The sequence below is a fragment of the Rhinolophus ferrumequinum genome, chromosome 6 (genome assembly GCF_004115265.2).
Source record: "Rhinolophus ferrumequinum isolate MPI-CBG mRhiFer1 chromosome 6, mRhiFer1_v1.p, whole genome shotgun sequence".
Taxonomy (NCBI): Eukaryota; Metazoa; Chordata; class Mammalia; order Chiroptera; family Rhinolophidae; genus Rhinolophus; species Rhinolophus ferrumequinum.
Window position 1 is genome coordinate 10,787,108 of NC_046289.1, and position 20,916 is coordinate 10,808,023.

General features: G+C 39.3%; 1 protein-coding gene across 1 annotated transcript in view; it reads left to right on the forward strand.

Annotated features, from left to right (window-relative positions):
- Nucleotides 1-20,916, forward strand: part of CATSPERB (cation channel sperm associated auxiliary subunit beta) — a 71,251-nt gene that overhangs the window by 30,268 nt on the left and 20,067 nt on the right. Inside the window, exons 13-19 of the mRNA XM_033109035.1 lie at nucleotides 442-606; nucleotides 1,962-2,108; nucleotides 4,316-4,460; nucleotides 9,121-9,275; nucleotides 11,536-11,690; nucleotides 17,544-17,731; nucleotides 19,521-19,853. Of these exons, the coding sequence (XP_032964926.1) occupies nucleotides 442-606; nucleotides 1,962-2,108; nucleotides 4,316-4,460; nucleotides 9,121-9,275; nucleotides 11,536-11,690; nucleotides 17,544-17,731; nucleotides 19,521-19,853 (1,288 nt within the window). The remainder of the gene's footprint in view (nucleotides 1-441; nucleotides 607-1,961; nucleotides 2,109-4,315; nucleotides 4,461-9,120; nucleotides 9,276-11,535; nucleotides 11,691-17,543; nucleotides 17,732-19,520; nucleotides 19,854-20,916) is intronic.

Consider the following 20,916-nt stretch of genomic DNA (forward strand, 5'->3'; position numbering starts at 1 on the left):
AACCACAGACATGAAACGTTTACTACTGTTATTTGTAGTCAGTCAGGACAACCCCAGTGGTTCATTGCTTAAGAGAACTCACTAGAACTTATATGTCAAAAACGGCATTTACAAATGTCAACTATAATTTAATATATATAGATATATATTGATATATATCTATATATATATGTATTCACAAGGAATAGAGACAGTGAAAATATAACGGCTGTGTGCGATGTCAGAGGGATAGTAGATTGGGGGAGGGGGGCTATTACTTTGTGAGGGGTATAAATGTCTAGCTATTACATTGTTTTGTACACCTGAAACTAATAATAATAAAAAAAATGCACTATGTACTTAAGTATACCAAAATACCTGAGAAGTCTAGCAGTAAATTGTTTGCAAAAAAAAATAAAAATAAAAAAGAATGGCATTAACTTTTCCTTTCTCTTTTTGTAGGCAAGCTCTTGTTTTTTTAGTAATGAGCCATTTCTTGAATGGTTACCTTGCTTACCTCGTATTTCACACGGAATGAAAGCTGGTCTCTCAACTGTCATCACCTTTCTCGTTGACCAAAACCACAGTTGTGGAGTCTACCTCTTAAGTCTCCAGGTAGGCCTTACAGCCCGGAGGTGAATACTCTTGACATGACAGTAATGAAAATTTACGGAAGCAAAACTTATTTAAAAAATTCATGTGATCTTTGGCAATAGAGGTTGACAAAATTAGCCACAGCAAAATTATTTATGATTAAGAATACAGATGCTTTACAGATGCTTTAAAGATTTCTTGCCTCTGATTGTTATTCAGTTTGATGAAAATGAAGACTATGATGCTATTTGCATAGTGATTCTTCTTTGCTTTTCTCCCGGAGAATATAAGCTGAGTTAGGTCTGTATAAATTTAAGGTTTCATAAAAGTGGTTATTTTAGAGGAACAAAAACAATAAATTGCCACTGATCTATATTTTCTATTCCAAAGCGTCTTAACACCAGCTGTGAATTCGAATTTTTCTTAGAGCCATTAAAAATACATATAAGTTCAGCGCTACCCTTATGGTTCTAGAGGAAAAAAAAATTAATTTGTCTCTACCCTCTTAGGTTCAGTAATTGGGGGCCCTACAAATTAATTTGGTGGAAGACAGCATAACAGGAGAAAAGAAAACAGTTTATTTATGCATACGGTGCACATACAGGCGGCTGAAAGTCAGTGATGAGTAGCTCAAATAGATGATGAAAATTTGGGGGTTATATACCATCTTAATAGGATAAGGGGGGATGAGAAAGGCACTGAAGGAAAAACAGATGAAAAGATAATGGGTTTATGGGAGAACAAAGAGGAAATAATAAAGTTTATGATCATGTTTGTTTATATAGGTATGAGTGGTCTCTCTGTCTCCTTTGGAATGATAAAACTTGGGGAATCGGGGTAGGTTTTATTTACATTCTCCCTTCTGGGAGTAGATCTGCCCTGAAGAAAAATTTATGACAGTCTTATTTTCTAGAAGTTGCTTCTTTTAGTCAGATAAGGAAAGGCTTTTTTCTGCATCTGTTGGATCTCAAATGTCTTCAGCTTAAAATAATCTTTATACCAAAGTGGCATATCTCGGGGTGCATATTCTTGTCCCCTTTAAGGTCACGATCCAATAGAAGTGTGGCCCAAGTCTCCACACTTTTTTAAGTTTGACATGATAGCTATGAGTGTGGACACTGGAGTCTTTCTGCCAAGTTCGATCTTTCTGTTATTTATTATTGAATCTTGGACAAATTATTTAGTCTTCCAAACTTCATATTTGACAGCTGTAAAATGGATGTATATGGTCGGGGAGAAAGAGTAAAGAGATCTCGATGGTTACTAATCCTTCCAGTTCTAGACTGTGTCAATGCATGTATCCCTATCTAAAAATTGGAAGATAGACAAGTATTATTCATGGAAAAATTCTTATGACTTGCTCATGCTTTATGTGTTTCTAGAAAGAGATTGCTGTCTCTATACACACCCTAAGAAATAACAAACCAAGATTAAAACGAAAATATCCATCTTTCACATTTCCTTCATCATTCTCTTCTCCTGTTGGAATGATGTTCCACCCCCGAAGCCATTTTCTGTACGTTTATGGTAATCAGGTGAGTACACATGACATTTCACACGCTGGGGTCGAGTGGCTCTTCCTCGATGCCAAGTGGTTCTACATCAAGTAAAGAACAGTCCCTGTGATGATCAGAGAGGTGGAAAGCCCGATGAAAAGAGAATGAGAGGAGAGGAATTAGGGACAAGGAACGCAAACAAATCTTTTGCAAAGTTTTGCTGAAAAGTGGAGCAATGAAACGGGGCAATGTTGAAGAAGGAAGGGTGGTCCAGAGGAGTATTTTAAAAAAAGATGGGAGGCGTTACGCTGTGTGCTGATGGAAATCATTCAGTAGGAGGGGGAAATTGATGATGCAGGAAAGAGAGAGGGGAAAAATTTCGGGAGTGATGTTTCTGAATAGGTGAGAGGAGATAAGAGTCATGACCTGGTGGAGAAATTGTCCTTAGGAGGATAATTATCATACAGTACCAGGAGGGAAGGAAGAGTCTAGCGGTAGATGCCGTGATGGAAGGATGTGGAAATGTATCTTCTATTTTCTCAACAAAAAGTAAAAGTTATTATTTGAGAGTGAGGATGGAGGAAGAATGTTGGGGATTTGAGGAAAGAGAGAACAGAGTGATATAGTTGCTAGGAGAGTGAGCTGGCTGAGGGAATGAAGGACGATGGCTTGAGCTTCGTGCTCATGAATTCAAAGTTTGACCAGTTCATCATTATAGAATGTTCTTCTCCACATTCAATTGTGGGGGTTCGCACGTAATATAGAAGACAGAGAGTTGTATTTAACCACATTGGAATTCTACCAAGAAATTATTAAGAGGTAAAAGAGTACACAGAAGGAAATGCAATAAGACAAAGAAAAAAATTAAGAAATTAGAGTCACGAATATTAAAAAGTAGCAAACTATTTACTTGTAAATGATATTTGATTGTCTATATAGAAAATCTAAAAGATACATACAATTTACTAAAAAGAAGGAAAAGGAGAAGGAGGAAGAGGAGGAGGAGAATTCTGTTCATTAAAGACATTGTAAGAAGTGAAAATACAAATTGGGAGATGACTTGTAACACATTTAACTGAGAAAGAATGAAATGTAAGAATATATAAAGAATTCCTACAAAGCAACACAAAAAAGACAACCCAATAGCTAAATTGACAAAAAACTGTATTAAAATTACGCTGATGGGAACCACTTTGAGCACCTCTTGTAATTGCAGAAGTCCAACGTGACTTGTATTCATCTTTTGTTATCAGTATATATTGAGTATTACAATTTTAATACAGTTTTACTTTCTTAAAGTGTATATGTGTTTTTTTTGGCACCCTCTGTATACGAATGTAAATGTGTAGAGTTTTCAACCTGATTACGGTGGTTGCCTCTGGGAAGGGATGGAGGAGACCATGATTATATCAGATCAGGTCTAAAAGGAGAATTATTTGGATGGTGGTCAAAGAAACTTCAGCCACATTATAATGTTTTAAATTTAAGAAAAGCCTATTTTCAGATATAACTTGTCATTAAAATTAATGTTTAAAAAGAAATTTAAAAACCAGAAATCTTCATTTGAATAAAACTGAGACTATTAAAAGGTGTACCAAGCAGGATTCATCCAACATATGATGTGATTTATCTTCAAACAACTCTTACCAAAAGATGAGGCACTGGAGAAACTTACATACCATAGTAGAGTACATGTGAGTATTTAGAAGGTTCCCAGGACACACCCTTGCAACTGTTAAGGAGCTTTTCCCCACAAAACATGTTTACATACATATTTGCCAGATGCCTACCTAGAACTTGAAGTCTCCTGTCAGGATGGGGTAAACTCTCTCCCCCATATTCAAATACACCCAGTACCTCATCCTTGTATGATGAGAACAACTTCGTTCTTTTTTACATTCACCATGCATACTATGTAGACCTGAGACTACCATCTACACTGTCATACAAACTCTAGGAAGGAAATAGAGAATAGACCAAGTAAGTGAGGAGTCTCTGTGTGTGTGTGTGTGTGTGTGTGTGTGTGAGAGAGAGAGAGAGAGAGACAGAGAGAGACAGAGAGAGACAGAGAGAGAGACAGAGAGAGAGACAGAGAGAGACAGAGAGAGACAGAGAGAGAAATACAGATGTGGGCATATGGGCAAAGCCATGCTGCATGAATTGTCTTACGTAGGAAGATTAGGCAGGTAAGTAATTGCTGTTACATGGCTGCTGTTTAATGTGTTGTTATGTTTTTATTCCCTTAGGTGTGGCTTTCAATGGATGGTGGCCACATTTTCGAATTATTGGCTGACTTTCATGATGACATCATAAAGAATACTTATCATAGTTTTTATACTTCCGATGTTACTTTTGTTTCCCAGAGTGGAAAGGTTTACTTGACGAAAGCCGGTGAGGAATTCACTTTTTTTTGGTGTAAGCACTATTGTGAGCCAGGGATTAGAAGATACATGAAAAAAAAAAAAATCTGCCATATTAATCAACTAATCCTAACATCTCAAACTTATTAGGGGTGATAGATTTTTTAAAATATTTTTTAATTGTGGTAAAATACACACAACAGAAAATTTACCGTCTTAACATTTTAAAGTGTATGGCTCAGTGGTATTAAATATATTCAAAATGTTCTGTAACCCTTACCACCATCCATCTCCAGAACTCTTTCTATCTTGTAAAACTGAAATCCTGTACCCTTTAAACAGTAAATCCCTATTTATTGTGAAAAAAATTAAGTGCTTCCAACTCTTCTGAAAGTGATTTTATCAATTTACTGTCCTACCAGTAATATGAAGGAATTCCAGTTGCTCCCCCTTCTCAGCAATTAGTATTGTTAGTCTTTTAAATAGGAAGCCATCATGTTGAGTATGTAACGTTATCTCATTGAAGATTTAGTTTGCATCAAAAAATAATGTTGAGCACACTTTTATATGATCATTGGCCAATTTTATATCTTTTTTGGTAAATTATCTCTTCAAGTTTTTCAATCAAGTTTTAATTGGATTGACTTTTTCTTATTGATTTTTATGAGTTTTTTTTATGTATGATGGATATGAGTCCTTTTTTTAGAAATATGACTTGCAAACATCTTTTCCCAACCAGTTGCTTGTCTTTTGTATTCTCTTCATGGTGTCTTTTGATGGACAAAATTATTAATTTTTAAAAGTTAAATTTATCAGTCTTTTATGGTTCGTGCTCTTCGCTTCTTATATCCTGTTAAGAAATTTTTGCCTGTTCCAAAGTTATGAAGAAAGTCTCCTGTTTACTTCTAGCAGATGCATTGTTTTTGATGTCTTGTATAGATCTATGTAAAACTTCTAATTTTGTGTGTATGGTGTGAGGTAAAGTTCTGTTGTTTTTTTTTCCTGTACAGCTGTCAGGTTCTTTACTCTGGCCTTGAGTTGGGTAGTGAAGGCCATACGCTTGTTTTCTTCCTTTTTTTTTTTTTGGTAAGCTCTCCAATATATGCATAAAAGTCATATCACCCCACAATCTTTGTAGAAAACCATGATTGTCATTGTAATCACGTACAGCCACCCCATTTCATCTCCTAAAGTCTTGCCCTCCACACGCCCTCCATCCCATGCTACTACCAGTAATAATGAGTAATTGTGATGCCTTTGCTTGCTATGCACTGCCAGTGTCACAGTATCCACCAGACATAAGAAGTCTTCTGTGCATTCCTTAAATATGGGACTCAGTCCCAGAATCCCACCCGGTTATTCTGGTTTCTAGGGACATTTCTGGTAAAAAATGCCTTATCGGTTACGGTCCTGGCAGGAAACATAATTCCATTCAAGTGTTTCACCTGAGAGGGCACTATTTGTAGAGCAGTGAACAGAGTTAAAGGAACCAACAATAATATTAAAATATCCAGAGACTACCAATGGGAGAAAGTGATTACAGTCCCTTTGATTAAAGGGGAAATACAAATAAATAGATGATGATGATAGATAGATAGATAGATAGATAGATAGATAGATAGATAGATAGTAGATAGACAGACAGACTTCTCTCTCCTTCCTTTCTTCTTATCTCCTGTTAGTGCCTTTCATTGGCGAAACCCAATCAGAAGCCAGCTGGAAAGTACTGCAATTCATAGAGGTTAGCCTTCCAGTGCACCAGACATGAAAGAGAAAGCCTGAGAATGGCTCTGAAGGAATTGGCAAATAGAGAATAGCACATACTGTGAAACAAAATCAAAATAGACTAAGCAAGATGACTTTGGAAAGAGTAAAAATAATAACACCTAAGAAAACTGAACTAAGTTGGCAATATACATTCTAAACCCTTACAAATTATAGATATAAACTCTAGAAACATGTCCATGTGTAGAATGAATAAGTACGTGGAAAGAATCAAAAATGACAAATATAGATGATGATGATTGAGAAGCTGCGAGTCGTAGAAATATCCAGTCATGAGCACAGGTGGTGGCTCTGTGTTTTTCTCTGTTACTGAAACTTCCTGGCACACTATAGCATTTTGATATGAATGAATGGATAAATACTGAAACGAAGGCGAATAAAGGAAACCAAGAATTGATAATGTCTAAAATTAATGTCTAATGCCTTATTAGACATTAATTTTTTAAACCAAAATCAAACCCAATAATAAAAGCAAAAACACTTCTGAATTATTTGAAACAGAGAACATAAATCAATTTTAAAGGCACAAAAAATCAAGCCAGCCTTGGATTTCTCTGCTGCAACAATGAATAATATCACATATTCCTCTAAAGAACTTTAAGAGAAAAATAATATTGCCCAAGAATTTGGAGGCAACTCACCCAGTTATTCATAGGCAAAGCCAATAGAAGAATGTTATAAACACTGTAGTTCATCAAATTGGAGGTTCGTTGATTATAAGATGCACCTTGTTCTATTAACACAAAAAAAGAAAAACTCTTCCAATTGAACTTGAACACAGCGTTTGAACAGTGATCCTGGTGGGTGATGCATGGATTTCTTTCTGACATTATTTCCCGTGCCCGTAGTTGCACTGGTTGGTGTGTGATAAGACAAATTTTGCATGTTATCTCAGTAACAAAACATAATGCAATGTCATCTACTTGTGGATTTCTTCCTTCCTAATGTCCTGGAAAGTAGTCGGTAGTGATCATACAAGAAAATTTGGAATTGTGATAATTCTTCCAGTCCCATTTTGCTTTATTGACAACTATGAGCCCCACTGTTTTCCTGTCTTGCTGCACCCACCATAACTGTTTCAGTGCCTAATTATAATGTAATATTTTTTAAAGCATTTTAAGCAGCAACGAAACTCAATATGTCCTACACCAGTGATTCAGGAAACTCAAAGTCATGGCAATATAAAGAGCTGAGATGACACACATGCGGTTGTAGGCAATTGACCACAATGGCGTGAGTGCCACCTGGCGGACAATGATTGTAAGACACTTCAGTTATAAAACGTGTCTCAATTTACAAGATGTTAAACCTTACGTTTATAGATGAAATAGGGCATATTGAATCTTAGCAATTGTAATGGTTAATTTTACGTGTCAACTTGACTGGGCCAAGGGGTACCCAGATTAAACATTATTTCTGGGTGTGTCTGTGAGGATGTTTCTGGATGAGATTAACTTTTGAATCGTGGACACAGTAAAGGAGACTGCCCTCCCCAATGCGGGTGGGCATCATCCAGTCCTTTGAGGACCTGAGTAGAATAAAAAGGTGGAGGAAAGAGGGATTCACCCTGTTGGCTTCCTGCCTGTCTCCTTGAGCTGGGACATTGGTCATCTTCTGCCCTTGGATGGGGACTTACATGAGTGGTCCCCCAGTTCTCAGGCCTTTGGCCTCTGACTGGAAGTTACACGGTCAGGTCCCCTAGCTTCCAGATGGCAGATGGTAGGACTTCTCAGCCTCCATAACTGCATGAGCTAATTCCCCATGACAAATCTCTTCCTATATGTCGTACTGGCTTGTAGAGGGTGCTAGCGGTACAAGTGGTTAGGTTCTATGTGTATTCTGAGGGTAAACTCAACAGGACTTGTTGATGGATTAGCTGTCGGGTGTGCGAGAGAGAGGAGTTAAGAATGACACCCAGGTTTCTGGACTGAGCGGCAGGCATGGGGCAGTGGCGCTGATGCGCATGAGGAAGACTAAGGATGGAAGAGGTGTGACGAGCATCAGGACGAGTTCAGTTTGGGATGCCTGGCGACATGGACCTGGAGCTGCCGATAGGCAGTTGGATATGTAAGTCTGGAGTGCAGGGAAGGGAATGAGGTGGGAGCTTGAAATTGGGAATCAACCACATAAAGATGAATTTTAAATCCTAAAACTGGACGAGATCTCCAGAGATAATGAGAGAAGAGCTATAAGAACGGAGTGCTGGGCACTCCAGCGTGTAGGGGTCAGGGAGGGGACGATGGACCTCTTGGGAGAGCCGGGCTGAGCTAGGGCATGTTAGGTGGGCAGGTTGTGTGTAGAAATCAGCCTTTACCATCCTGAGACCTGAGCTTTCACTCGGGCTCCATCTTCCATTCAAGGGGCTTTCTCTTTCTCTGGATCTGTGTTTGTTTGGTTAAGTGAACGCTGCTGTCTTACCACATGACTCCCAGAACCTCCCACCGTGCTGCCCTCAGGCGTGAGAGCAGCACAGGACACCAAATTTGGATCAACATATTAGTCGTCTTGTAGTTTATGATTCAGTGGTCTCTACTGCTAATTCCCCTTGCTGTCCTGAGAGTTGTTTTCTCATTGCCTTCTACCTGTCGGGAACCTGGCTTCGGCAGGTAATTAGGGAGAGACTCATTACCGGGGAGCTGACTTCTTTCCCTCCAACGTCTTTAACATCCGCTCACTCTATCGATCCTTCACCTACTTCAGCGACCAGGTTCTGTAATGAATTGGAGCCTGGAAAAGACTTTCCAGGGACTCAACGGAGACAAACATCTATATTACCACTTCTGGCATCTCAGAGACCTACCCCCACCCCTTAGTTTAAATGAAGGAGTTTTTGCAAAGGATAGTATTAAAAGTTCTCTAGTTGTGTTATGTCAATGATCAAGAGACCTCTGTTTCTTTCCTAATAGGATTGGAAAGATATACTGAAATTGGATCTATTACTGATAAAATTTTCACATTGTACTATGACCACATGGGAGTCATACATAAACTGACTCCAGAGCGTTTTGAAGCTGGCAGATCACTTGCAGCCTTTGGAAATGCTAAAGGTATTTTTGGACAGGTCAGTGATATCATGCATTGAAATAGTTTGCCCTGTTTTATGAATAGACGCCACGTTGTATACACAGAATAATGGGAAACTAGGAAAGCAGATTCCTTGGGACAAACTGTTATTAAGGCACCTTGCTTTATTTAACTAAAGGGAAAACCTCCATACTTGTGTACCAGAGAGCATCTGCCAAACCTTCCAAGTCCCATACCGGGTTATACAGATGTAACTCCACCCAGGGTATCTTTAGACAAATATCTACACAGCAAAACCCAACCAGATATTCCAAGCTAGACCCATTGCTGCCAACCCAGGTACATGGCGGGTTTGATCTTTTACCTCCCAAGATTGACCGGAAGAAACACGAGTTCTGTTTTTCATACTGGTTTACCGTTCTCTTTTATATTAACCCTGCCGCCCTCATTTATTCCTTTTCTAATGGCAACGTGGGAAGGAGTTATTGATGATACTACATACAGATTTTTCTAATAATTTTCATGTATACTATGCTACTTGTGAAGGCACATATGCCTACAAACTCATCCTGTGTGGACGGTCGTGCAAAGGGACTCTCATCGATACACTGGTAAAGAATCAAACAGATGTTTTGGCTGGGGTTTAATGACATCTGCCCTTTGGCCTAAAGGAAATAGAAAAAAGCATGACTAGTTGTAATAGAACATTCCCAATGACCAGGCCAAAGCGGCAGCTGAGAGGATGGTGTTTTCATTTCTTTTGTCTGAGATATTCATAGAGGGTGACGTGGGACTTCCTTGTGACAGGAAGATGCCACCATGTGACTCCCTGTGTATTTGCCAGTCTGTGGTGTGAGCTCTGCTGAGATACAAATCCAATGACATGAACGGGAGAATAGAACTAACCAAAAAAGCAGTCGCCGTAATTTTTCACCCACTTCACAATTTGTAGGACATAGCTTAGCTCTCTAGATGAAAGTTTAAATTATGAAAATCGAAAGCCAAGAGAGGTTTATACTCAGGATGAGTTCAAGGAACTCACACTCGATACTATCTCCCAATACTATCTCCCTTCCCCCAAACAAACTATGCGTTCTGTCTGGATAAAAAGAATTACTAGCCTTTATTTGACCGAGTCTGCCAGACACTGTTGTGAGCTCTTACTCTTTGTGACAACCATGTATCCTTATTTTATCCATAAAGAAGGGAGGCAGAGGAAAGCCAAATAATTTACCCCAAATTTCCTCTATCACACGATAGTTATTGGACTCAGACATCTAACCAGGCCACAGGTCCCAGGGCCTCGACTGTACTTTTTAGTCACTATGTTACCTTTCACTGGACTTGCACACACTTTTCATGGGATATTCTTGGCACCCCCAGGCTAGAATGTCATACAGAATTCTAAAGCATTTGCAGCCTTTTCAGAGTCCTTAAGCCATCTGTTCAGTCCCACTTTTATTCTCCTTGCATCTGTTTCCCACTCTCTCCCCTTCTCAGTGGGTTCCCAAATTTAAGAGACTAGGGAAAAAGGCCTAGCAGAAAATGGGTCTTGGAGCCCATTCTGTGATGATTATGCCCCCACCCAGCCTGCACTACCTACCCCTCCCTCCTCATCTCAGAGTAACAAGCTTAGCTCCAACATGCCCGTGGGGGCTGGTCTCCACCTCTCTTCTCACCCCCTAAAAGTTCCCAAAGCGACAGGATCAGGATGGGAGAAGGGTGTGTTAGAAAGAAGACCTACGGCCCAGAAATCTGAACCACAGATGCCATGTTGGCTGCAAGGGAAAGCCTTGTGAACTGGAGGAAATGAGACGAGCAGAAGCTACTAGAGTTGGGGACTCAGACAGTAGCTGTGCAGTCACTCTCAGGGCACTGGGAGTAGCAGCTTTCCAACGAAGAGACGTACTTCACAGCTCCTTTCCTAAATAAAACTCTAAATGAGAGCTGAGTTTAAAATCTGCACCTCCAGATTCCCCCCCCGCCCCCACCCCACACACACACAGCAGAAGACACCGAAGTCTCCATACACCCTTCCGCCTCAGCCTCCCACAAAGGGCACAGGAATCATAAAGAGAACCTCACTCCTCAGAATTTCTTTTCCTCCTCAACAGAAAAATGCATCGTCCGTTGCATACACATGGATATTCAAATAGAGCATGCTGAGATATTACTCCTACTGATAAACAACCAGTATTGTTTTGATGTGAACTGGAAATAAATGTGTTATTTGCATTCTGTCATAATTAAAATGTAAAAAGTACATGTAAATGCAATCTATTTTTCTCCTACTCCAGGCTCCTGATATGGGCTTTGAGACCGCACTTGCTCTGCAGTATATCACCTTAGATGAAATGATCTTTTATGCATATGTACCTGAGAATGAACCTGAGAAAAGCAGATACACCAAGCAATTCAACAACATTCACTTGGGAAAAGTGATACACTCCGGGTAGGTACTGATTTGCCTCACATTTATTTAGATTGCACACTGGTTTCTAGATTCTAAATTTTGAGCCTACTTTTTTGAGTACTTTTCTTGGTCAAATAGAGTAAGTTTTTTTGACACCTCATGAGGCCAAATGTATTTGGAGATGCCAAGGTGCCTTACATGATGCCACAATCTCAGGAACTCAGGGCCAGGTATATCAGCACCCTCAGGCCAAGCTATAGTAATGTGCATTTGCCTTCTTGAGTGTGAAAATGTTCTGGGCTACACTGGATACTGCTTATCCAGTGTTCACTCACATGGCACTTCTCATATGTCCAAAAAACAAACACATCTAATGTAGCGAAGGCCATCTTGCATGAAATACTATGTGACAGGTATGCAGAATTCTCAGGAACGTTTATTTCTAAGACATCGGCAAGAGCCAGTGACCCTTGAAGTTATCTTCAAGGTCTAAATAGTCTCTTTGAAGAACATTATGAGTTCTACAACCCCTCAAAATCCAACAACCAGAAAAGGAACAACTTCAGATTACTAGAAACTCACCCAATCCCAAATATGGTGGGCCCTATTCCACCAGGGTGAAATCTGTTTCTTACACATGTATGGGGCTGTTGGGGCATACCTGTCCCATAACCAGCAACCCCATGCACCCCCGGACAGCTCACTTGGAGGTGGGCATGAAGACTGGAATCAGACATAACAAATGCTGGCAGTAGTGTGTTTTTTTTTTTCCCATGAAGACTGTAGAACTTTCTGTCTCTAAGAAAAGTACCCATGATTTCTACAACTTTTTTATTTTCAATAGCTTGTGTATGTGTGCCACTCCAGGTCACTCACTTCATGTTTATACTATAGGTATGGCCTTATAGAAAACATACAGAATCACTTTTTAAAAAATTAACATCTTCATACCATCCTAATGTTAATCATTTCTTATAACCTAATTATTTTTAAAACCGTGTGCAGATTCTCTTAAGGATCAGAATATGTGAGAACCAGACCAACACATTCTGTAATCAGATGTGGTCACTTTGCTCAGAAGCTAGGGAACAGGCAAACCCCGGGCAGGAAATGGGAGCAAAGAGCCAGGATCAGAGAACTGGAGGCGAGAGGAACTACAACTGGGGCGGTCGAGGGTTTGGGAGTCCAGAGTTATGAGGTCAGCAATAGGCCAAAGGCAGATATCTAGATATTGGGGGGCGGGGTGCCCTTCATTCATCTCTTCCACAATTACTTAGCACGTATGTGTGTGCAAAGCACTGCGGTTGCTGCTGTGGTAGAACGGCGAGGAAGACATTCCTTATTGTACTCGAGCACTGGAAGTAGACAAGTATGTACTTACAGTTGACATAAGTCTACAGCGGAAAAGCATGGAGCATTGAGAGAGTGTTTTCCTGGGGGTTGAGGAGCCTTTGTTTGGAGGATCTTGGAAGGTTTCTCAGAGGCAGTGATACTTACGATGAGATGGGAAAGATGAGGATGAAGGAAGGGATGGGGGTAGAGGAAAGGTTCCAGGCTGAGAGAACAGCGTGTATAAGGCCCCCAGGCCAAAAAGCATGATGTGTGTTTGAGAAACCAAAAGAAACCTGGAATGACTTGTGTCATGAACAAAGGAGGAAAGTCATTCAAGAGAGTGGAGCCAGGTCAGGCAGGGACTCTGAGTCCCAGTAAGGAATTTGGATGTTATTCCATGAAAGCAGGAGGCACCGAAGGCTTCTAATTAGGTGAAAAACTGGATTGATTTATGTGTAATTTGTCTACTAAAGAAGCTAGAGAAACCAACTTTATTTTTCTTCCTACTGTGTCTCTTCAAATCCCCTTTGGGGGCTTACTTTCTTTCCTACCTCTAGATGAAATATCAGGCAAGCCCCATAGCTTTTCCCTTAGAGAGTAAGTAAATATTTCCTTGGCTTAAGAAAAGTAATAATCACATGACTTAAAAATCACCTGACTCTGTTCCTGTCTAGTGTTTTTCAAAAAACATCAAACTCTCATCCAATTTAAATTTGTTTCCCATACTCTAATTGGAACCTGACCCAAACTGGGAAGCCTGGACTGTGGGGAGAGAGAGTGTTTCTCATTCTCATTGTTTTCTGGTTCATAGCTTCCTCCCTTCAGCTTATGATTTATAGCCCTTCTAGATTGGTGAAAGAAGGGAGGTGAGAAAAAAGGCATGAGAGGTCCTCCTGATGGAGACCTCCAGAGTCCTTTAAAGGGGGAAGTGCCATTCTTCTAACTGGTGACAACTGTCCCCATCACCTCCACGCCTCTGGAAGTCTACTACTCTCCTGGGGTCCCTTCGCCCTTCCCACAATCTTTCTGGACAGCATTCCGGTTTTTTTTTTCCCCTGCCTTTTTTCCCCCAAACCCAATGCTACCTACCCCATCCTCTAGAGATAAGCATTGTCTTGAATTTTGGGTGAACATTAAAGATATTTTTTTCTTTATGACTTTAACACATGCATATGTACCAAAATGTATTGCTTAGTGTTACTAGATGTATTACATAGCTACGCATGCCTTCTCCTGGGATTTGCCTTTTTCATACAACATTATGCTTTTATGATGACCTCAGATACTTCCTAAATGACTGGATATGGATGTCTGCGTCTGTAAGTCAATTTCATGAAAATACCACAATTTAATTATTCTCCTATGTTGTCTGCTGGTAGTTTTAAACTTTGCTTTTTTTTTTTTTTAAGTTTTTAATCTATCTAGAATTGATGTGTATGGTGTGAGGTGGGAATCTGATCTCTTTCTTTCTTTTCATACATATATAGCCAGTTGTCCTGTGACTCTCCACTGGTCTGCAGTGTCAGCCCTGTGGTCTGTCATAGGTCCTTCCATTCATGCCTTTGTCTGTTTCTGGTCTCCTATTTCATTGCTCTATTTGTCTTCCCTTTGTCAAACTACGTGTCTATAACTTATAACACGTTAATGGTACTCCCTCCTGGTTTTTCTTGGCCTTTGTTCTTGTATTCAAATGTGAGATTCAGCTTGTCAAGTTCATTAAGAAAAAACCCCCCACAACGACCTGTTAATAAAATAACCTCTTGCAGTCAAATTCTGCCTTATATCTGCAGTTAGATGTTGGATGGAAATTCCTGGCTCTTCTCCTAACGGTAAGATTACTTCATTCTCGTAGAATTGGAGGCCCAAGACAGCTTCCTGACCCTCCTGAAGGGGTAGAGAGTTATTATTTTATCCTTCTGTTCTCCATGCTGTGTCTTTGCCTGTGCCCCATGGATGACTGGCTTTGCTCTCTCTCTCGGGATTTTAAAGCTTTTGCTTCATGGGGAGAGGGGTGAAGGAGAGAGGGGGCGGGGCTTCAGTGCCAGTACCCGCCAGGTCCTTTCCTAGCTAGTGATCACGCGCATCGAGGCTTGTGTACTAGAATGTTTGATGCCCAAGCCCTGTGGCTTAGGCTTTAGCTTTCTATGAAAGAAGGTTCAGGGAAGTGGGTGATGCTTGATGCCTCTTTCCTCCCCATCTTCTGATGCAACTGCCCCCCACCCTCACCCTCCGACCTGCACCACCAGCAGGGGTCTCTTTCCCACCCAGTCTTTCTCATGAGACTCAGGGGAAGCCCAGGGCAAGGACCTTGCAAGTGAGTGCAGACTTTTCTTTGAAGGGTCCCCCAGCGTTTCTAGATGGACATGGCAGCACATACTTGGCCTTTGGCAGTTCTTTTTTTTTTTCTTCTTTCTTTTTCTTTTACTTTCTTTTTTTTTTTTTTTTTTTTTTTTACAATTTTAGCGAATTATTACTTGTCTGTGTTGTGATCAGCACTGCATTTCTTCCTCCCATGTTTTTACATAGGTAAGACTGTTCAGTGTTCTCACCCTTCATGGAATGACTTAGTCCCTGGATTTCTAGTTAGTTGGTTATCTTCTGGCCTTAGTTCTCTGATGGGCTTAAGGAAAGTGATCACTTCATTCTCTATCTGTTTTTCTTGTTGGGCTGCATCTTTCTGCTTCTAAAGCAAAAGCAGAAGTCTTGTAATGGACTTTTGTATATTACATTTTTCAAATGTGCTACTTTCTTTTAATAAGTCCGGTACTTTTTCTATGTATTCCTCTGGGTTTTCTGAGTAGATATGTTTCTGAGTAGATCATCACATCACCAAAAGAATTTGTTTGGTTTCTTCCTTAACATTTCTTAGCATATTAAACCTCTTTCCTATTACAGTGCCTAGGACCTCATTAAATAGAAAGAAGATAGTGGGCACCCTCGTCCATTTGGGCTCCCAAATCCCACAGACTGGGTGGCTTATAAACAACAGACATTGATGTCACAGTTCTGGAGGCTGGAAGTCCGAGATCAGGGGGCCCATGGCCGGTTCTGCTGAGAGTTCTCTTCCTGGTTTGCAGACTGCCAACCTCTTACTGTCACCTGGCATGGTGGACGAGCAAGGGAGCGCTCTGGAGGCTCTTTCCCAAGGCTACTCATCTCATCCACAGGGGCTCCCCTCTTCATGACCTAACTCACCTCCCAAGAGCTCCACCTCGTCACAACATCACCTTGAGCATTAGGTTTTCAACCATCTTCATTCAGGTGCTAGATAAGCTGCAGGTTCCAACTGTCCCTTTGACTTACCGCTGAGTTTCCCGTGTGTAAGCATGACACGCGTGTTTCCTATTGTTAATCTGTCTTTTGTCAGTTTAATTTCTAGGATCCCAGGCACAGAACCTTGGAGGGTAGAAGAAAAAGAGTTGTTTTCCCTTCCCCTACTGATTATTTTGGATAACAGTCTTTTATCAGACATGTCTCTTGTAAATATTTTCTCCTGGTCTGTGGCTTGTCTTCTCTTTCTCTTGACGCAGACAGAAGTTCTGTGGAATTTTTAATAAAATATGGCTTATCAAATTTTTCTTTCATGGGTTGTGCTTTTGGTGTTATATCTGAAGTCATCAGTAAAATCCAGGTCATCGGATTTTCTCCTGTGTTATCTATCTTCTAGGATTTTTACAGTTTTGCATTTTATATTTAAATATATAATTTATTTTGAGTTAATTTTTGTGAAGGATATAAGGTCTGTGTCTAGATTTTTTTCTTTTGCATGTGGATGTCCTAGGTTAACATTTTAAATATAGATTGTTTTTCTTGATTATAAAGTACATGTCCATTGTGGAAATTTCTTAAAACACAGCTAAATTTAAAGAAGAAAATTGAAATCATGACTGTTAACACTTTGATGAATTACTGATTAGCTCTTTTAATATGCATTTTAACATTCTTCACCTTGCTTCTTTCATTTAGACATTATATATGACCGTTTTCCTTATATAATTGAAAACTCTGTAAACATCATTTTAATAGTTGCATTTTGTCTAAGTAAATCATGTATTAACATTTACCTAATTTTCCCATTGTTGGCATCTCTTATTTCTACCTTTTATCATAATGCTGTGATGGACATCTTTGTGTGGAAAGAATTTTATCCCCTGTGTTTCAAGTGATTTCCTTAGGATAGAGCCCTACTGGTAGATTTATGGAATCAGAGGGAAAACAAAGAATGCTATCACTCTTACTGAATACTTTCAAATTGCTTTCTGGGAAGTATGCACCAACTTAACCCCCATCAGCAGTGGATGAATGCCTTTCTCCACTCAATTCTTGCCATTCCTGAACCCTATCATTTAAGAATCTTAGCTAATTTGATAGGTGGAAAGTTGTATCCCATTACTGTAATTGGCATTTCATTGATTAACTAATGAGGTTGAAGAACTATTCATCAAATGTTCATTTGTCAGCCATTTGTGGTATATTTTGTTTGTAAATTATATATTCATAAACTTGCTCATTGAGGCCACAGTTTTATCCAAATTCCTTACTGTGTGTTTGTTTGTTTAGGAAAACCGGAACAGCTTACATAAGAAAGATACTGAAACATAACACTCCTAAAGGATTTTTGTCCTCAGTTATTGCAGAAATGACAGACCCTTTTGGAGTAGAAGACGTGAGTGAGAGCTCTTGTTTGTCTAGTTCCCTTTCCATCAATCAAGATGGAAACTTCTATAATCTTACTCTTCAAATGCAAAGTAAGTATAACAACATAACATAGCTCTTATGGCTAGTAAAAATAAAAAGTTCTCATTTGAGAAGACTGTTCGTGCTCATTTATAGAACAATAGATTTTTAAATTTAGTCCAACTGGTAATCTGCAGAAGTCTACATCTACTAAAGTCTAGAGGAATTTTTTATTTCTGATACAATTAAACCTAGCTATAACTTCATTGATATTTCATCAATACTAGGACCTATCATTTATTCCCACTTTTTTGTATTAACCAGTACTCAGGAGAAATGAAAGAAAACAGGAAGTCCATGCAGATTTTGCCCTCCATAATAAAATAATTTTGAATCACTGTTATGTAGGGTATCTCCATTTCAAAGGATTATGTGATGGATATACGTACATAGTAAAAGCTAGTATAGTTCATTATAAGAATTTGGGTTTTATTCTGAGTAAATGGGAAGCCACTGGCGGGGTTTTGAGCAGAAAGTGACATGATTGGACTTAGGTTTTAACAAGATCACTTTAGCTGCTGTGTTGAGAGTAGACTGGGCAGGTGATGGAGAGAGGACAAGAAGGGAAGCGGAGAAATCAGGAGGCTGTTATGATAGTTGGGTGAGGGATCAATAAAGACATCTGGACTGGAGAGAGAAATTTGAGTGGTCTGCATATATGTGACAGTGCTGTGACACCTGCCAGGAGATGGGAAAGAATCAGTGAAGGAGATTGGATGGTCTGCTCTGAGAACTGAGTGAAGATGTTTCCAGAAGGAGGGAGTACTCCTGTGTTAGATGCTATCAGTGAGTCAAATAAGACGAGAAAAGAAAATTGGCCAGCGGATCTGTTGTTGGGAAGCTTGACAAAAGCTGTTGTTGGGTAGAGTGTTGCAGACCAACGTCTGATTGGATTAGGTTCAAAAAGTTAGAGAGGAGAGGAACGAAGACGTGAATTAAGGCAACTCAAGGAATTTCGCTACAAAGAGGAGGACATTATGTGGCAGTTGGAGGAATTGTAAAAAAGGATTTTTGTCTAGAATGGGAGACATTAGAGCATGTGTGCGTCATAAAGGGAATTAAGGAGGCTCTCTTGACTACTTCTATTTATTTTTTCAGAATGAGGTATTATTGATGTGTTCCAAGACCTATCAAAATCATGTGGTAATGAAAAAAAAATGGAAACGTGATCATGATGCCTTCCCTCTCCTAGAAACCCCCTTCTTTTGGCTTCCCTCATACTCTCTGTCATGGATTTTTTCTAATCATTTCTTCTTTGTCTGCTTAGTGGCATCTTTTCCCCTTCCGTTCCTTAAATGACAATCTTCCTTATGCCCTAGAGCCTCTTTTCAACTAAATCTTCTTGCTCTCCTTAAACAATCAATTATTCATCCATTCAGCAAATATTTATTGAGCAGCTTCTATGTAATAGGCAGATCTTTAGGTGCTGGGGATACATGATCCTTCTCTTACAGAATCACAATAAAGATTTTAGGTTATTAAGCCTCTTGGCAGTTGTATAGTAAAGAAATCGGGTTTCTTATAATTGCTTAGTCCTACATGGCTTTTTTTTTTTTGCTGGGAATTTTATAGAATCTGTTTCATAGTAAAGGGTAAAACATAGGTCTGTGCTTGACATAGTCATGATACGTTTTCTATAAAATAATTTGAAGTATCACCTGAAATCTGGCAATCGTGTTCTATGGTTAAGACCACAGTTTAAAAACTCACGTAGTGCATTTCATCAGTTTTGTCCTCCAGGATGTTTGGAGAACATTGGCTCTTGTATTTTATATCAAATCATTCCTGTTTTAGCTCCAGGTGTTACGTCCTCATTTCAAGAGTCGGATGTAGAGAAGACTGTGGTCATTCCCGGTTACAGCAGCTTCCTCATCACGAGAATTGTGGATGCTAAGAATGCGTTAGCTATTGCTACCATGCCTGGAAGGGTACCCAACGGTATGACTTTTGTAAAAGACTCCTGGTTCTTATACAACTTTGGGCAGAGGAATGGCCGAACATGGACTATATATGAAAGACCGTGCAATTATTGGTTTCAGCAACATGATGATTCACTGTCTCTCAATGTCCTGAAATACATTGATCTGGGGAAATCTTACTCTTTAAAAGTCAAGGTCATTCCTAATACAAAAGGTAAGTTATTTGTGTTGGGAAACATCAAAAGGAGATGTTTTGCTTTCCTTGAATGTGAAATAATACTCTTTGTGATTTTTTTTTTTTATCTTTGGTTTCCATAGCATTCTACTAATACCAGTATTAGCTCCTAATTATTGGGCACTTACTATGTGTGAAGCTCTGTATTAAGTTATTTTTTTATACATCTTTTAATGTTTGTAACAACTCTAAAAGGCTAGACTATAATCCCCATTTTACAAATGAGGAAAATAAGATTAAGTTAGCAGCCCAAGTTTACAGGGGATTTCAGTTTGGATTTTTGCTTTCCTCTGAAAAGAAAACCTTTTAAACATCTTGAATTATCATAATTATTTCAAGTGTTGATTGTTAGCTAAATAATGGCTTTTAAGTAAAATTCTATACTCTTCCCATTTTTCCAGGTATTTATTTTATTTATTTATTTATTTATTTATTTATTTATTTATTTATTAGCAACATAAAGAACTTATTAACAATGATGGAGCAATGGCATAGTGAAAAAAATACAACAAAAAGTTTTAGTAAATAACTGAGCTATAATAGAAAAAGAGGAGGGAAAGATGGAAGGAAGGGAGGGAAAGAGAAAAAAGTGTTGTCACCAGAAATGAAGAGGTGACAAGGCAAAAAATTAGCTAATGTGTGGCTGCCTGAAAGACATGAGGCTCAGATGTAGACTATATAGGCAGTGGATGGATTTTAATGCCCCAGCTTTGGCAGAGACGTGGCTACTTTGTGATAACAAATTGGAACTGAGACCATTACATAAAGGTGGTACTGTTAAACCATGAAGAGGGGATCAGGAAAACTACATACCAACCCCCAAAAAAGGAGCTAGGGAGATTATCATCTTCCTGGGGCTCAAAGTGGAGAAAAAGAATCTCCTGTAAAAACCCCAAACTCCAAGACTGTAACACCAGAGAGTACCCACCAGATGCAGGAATCTTAAGCTGAGAAGTAATTATAACCCCTGGGCACCAGCATAAATCAGCACAAAACCCTCTGTAGGAATATTTTCATAACCCAGGTTATATAGACTTCCATG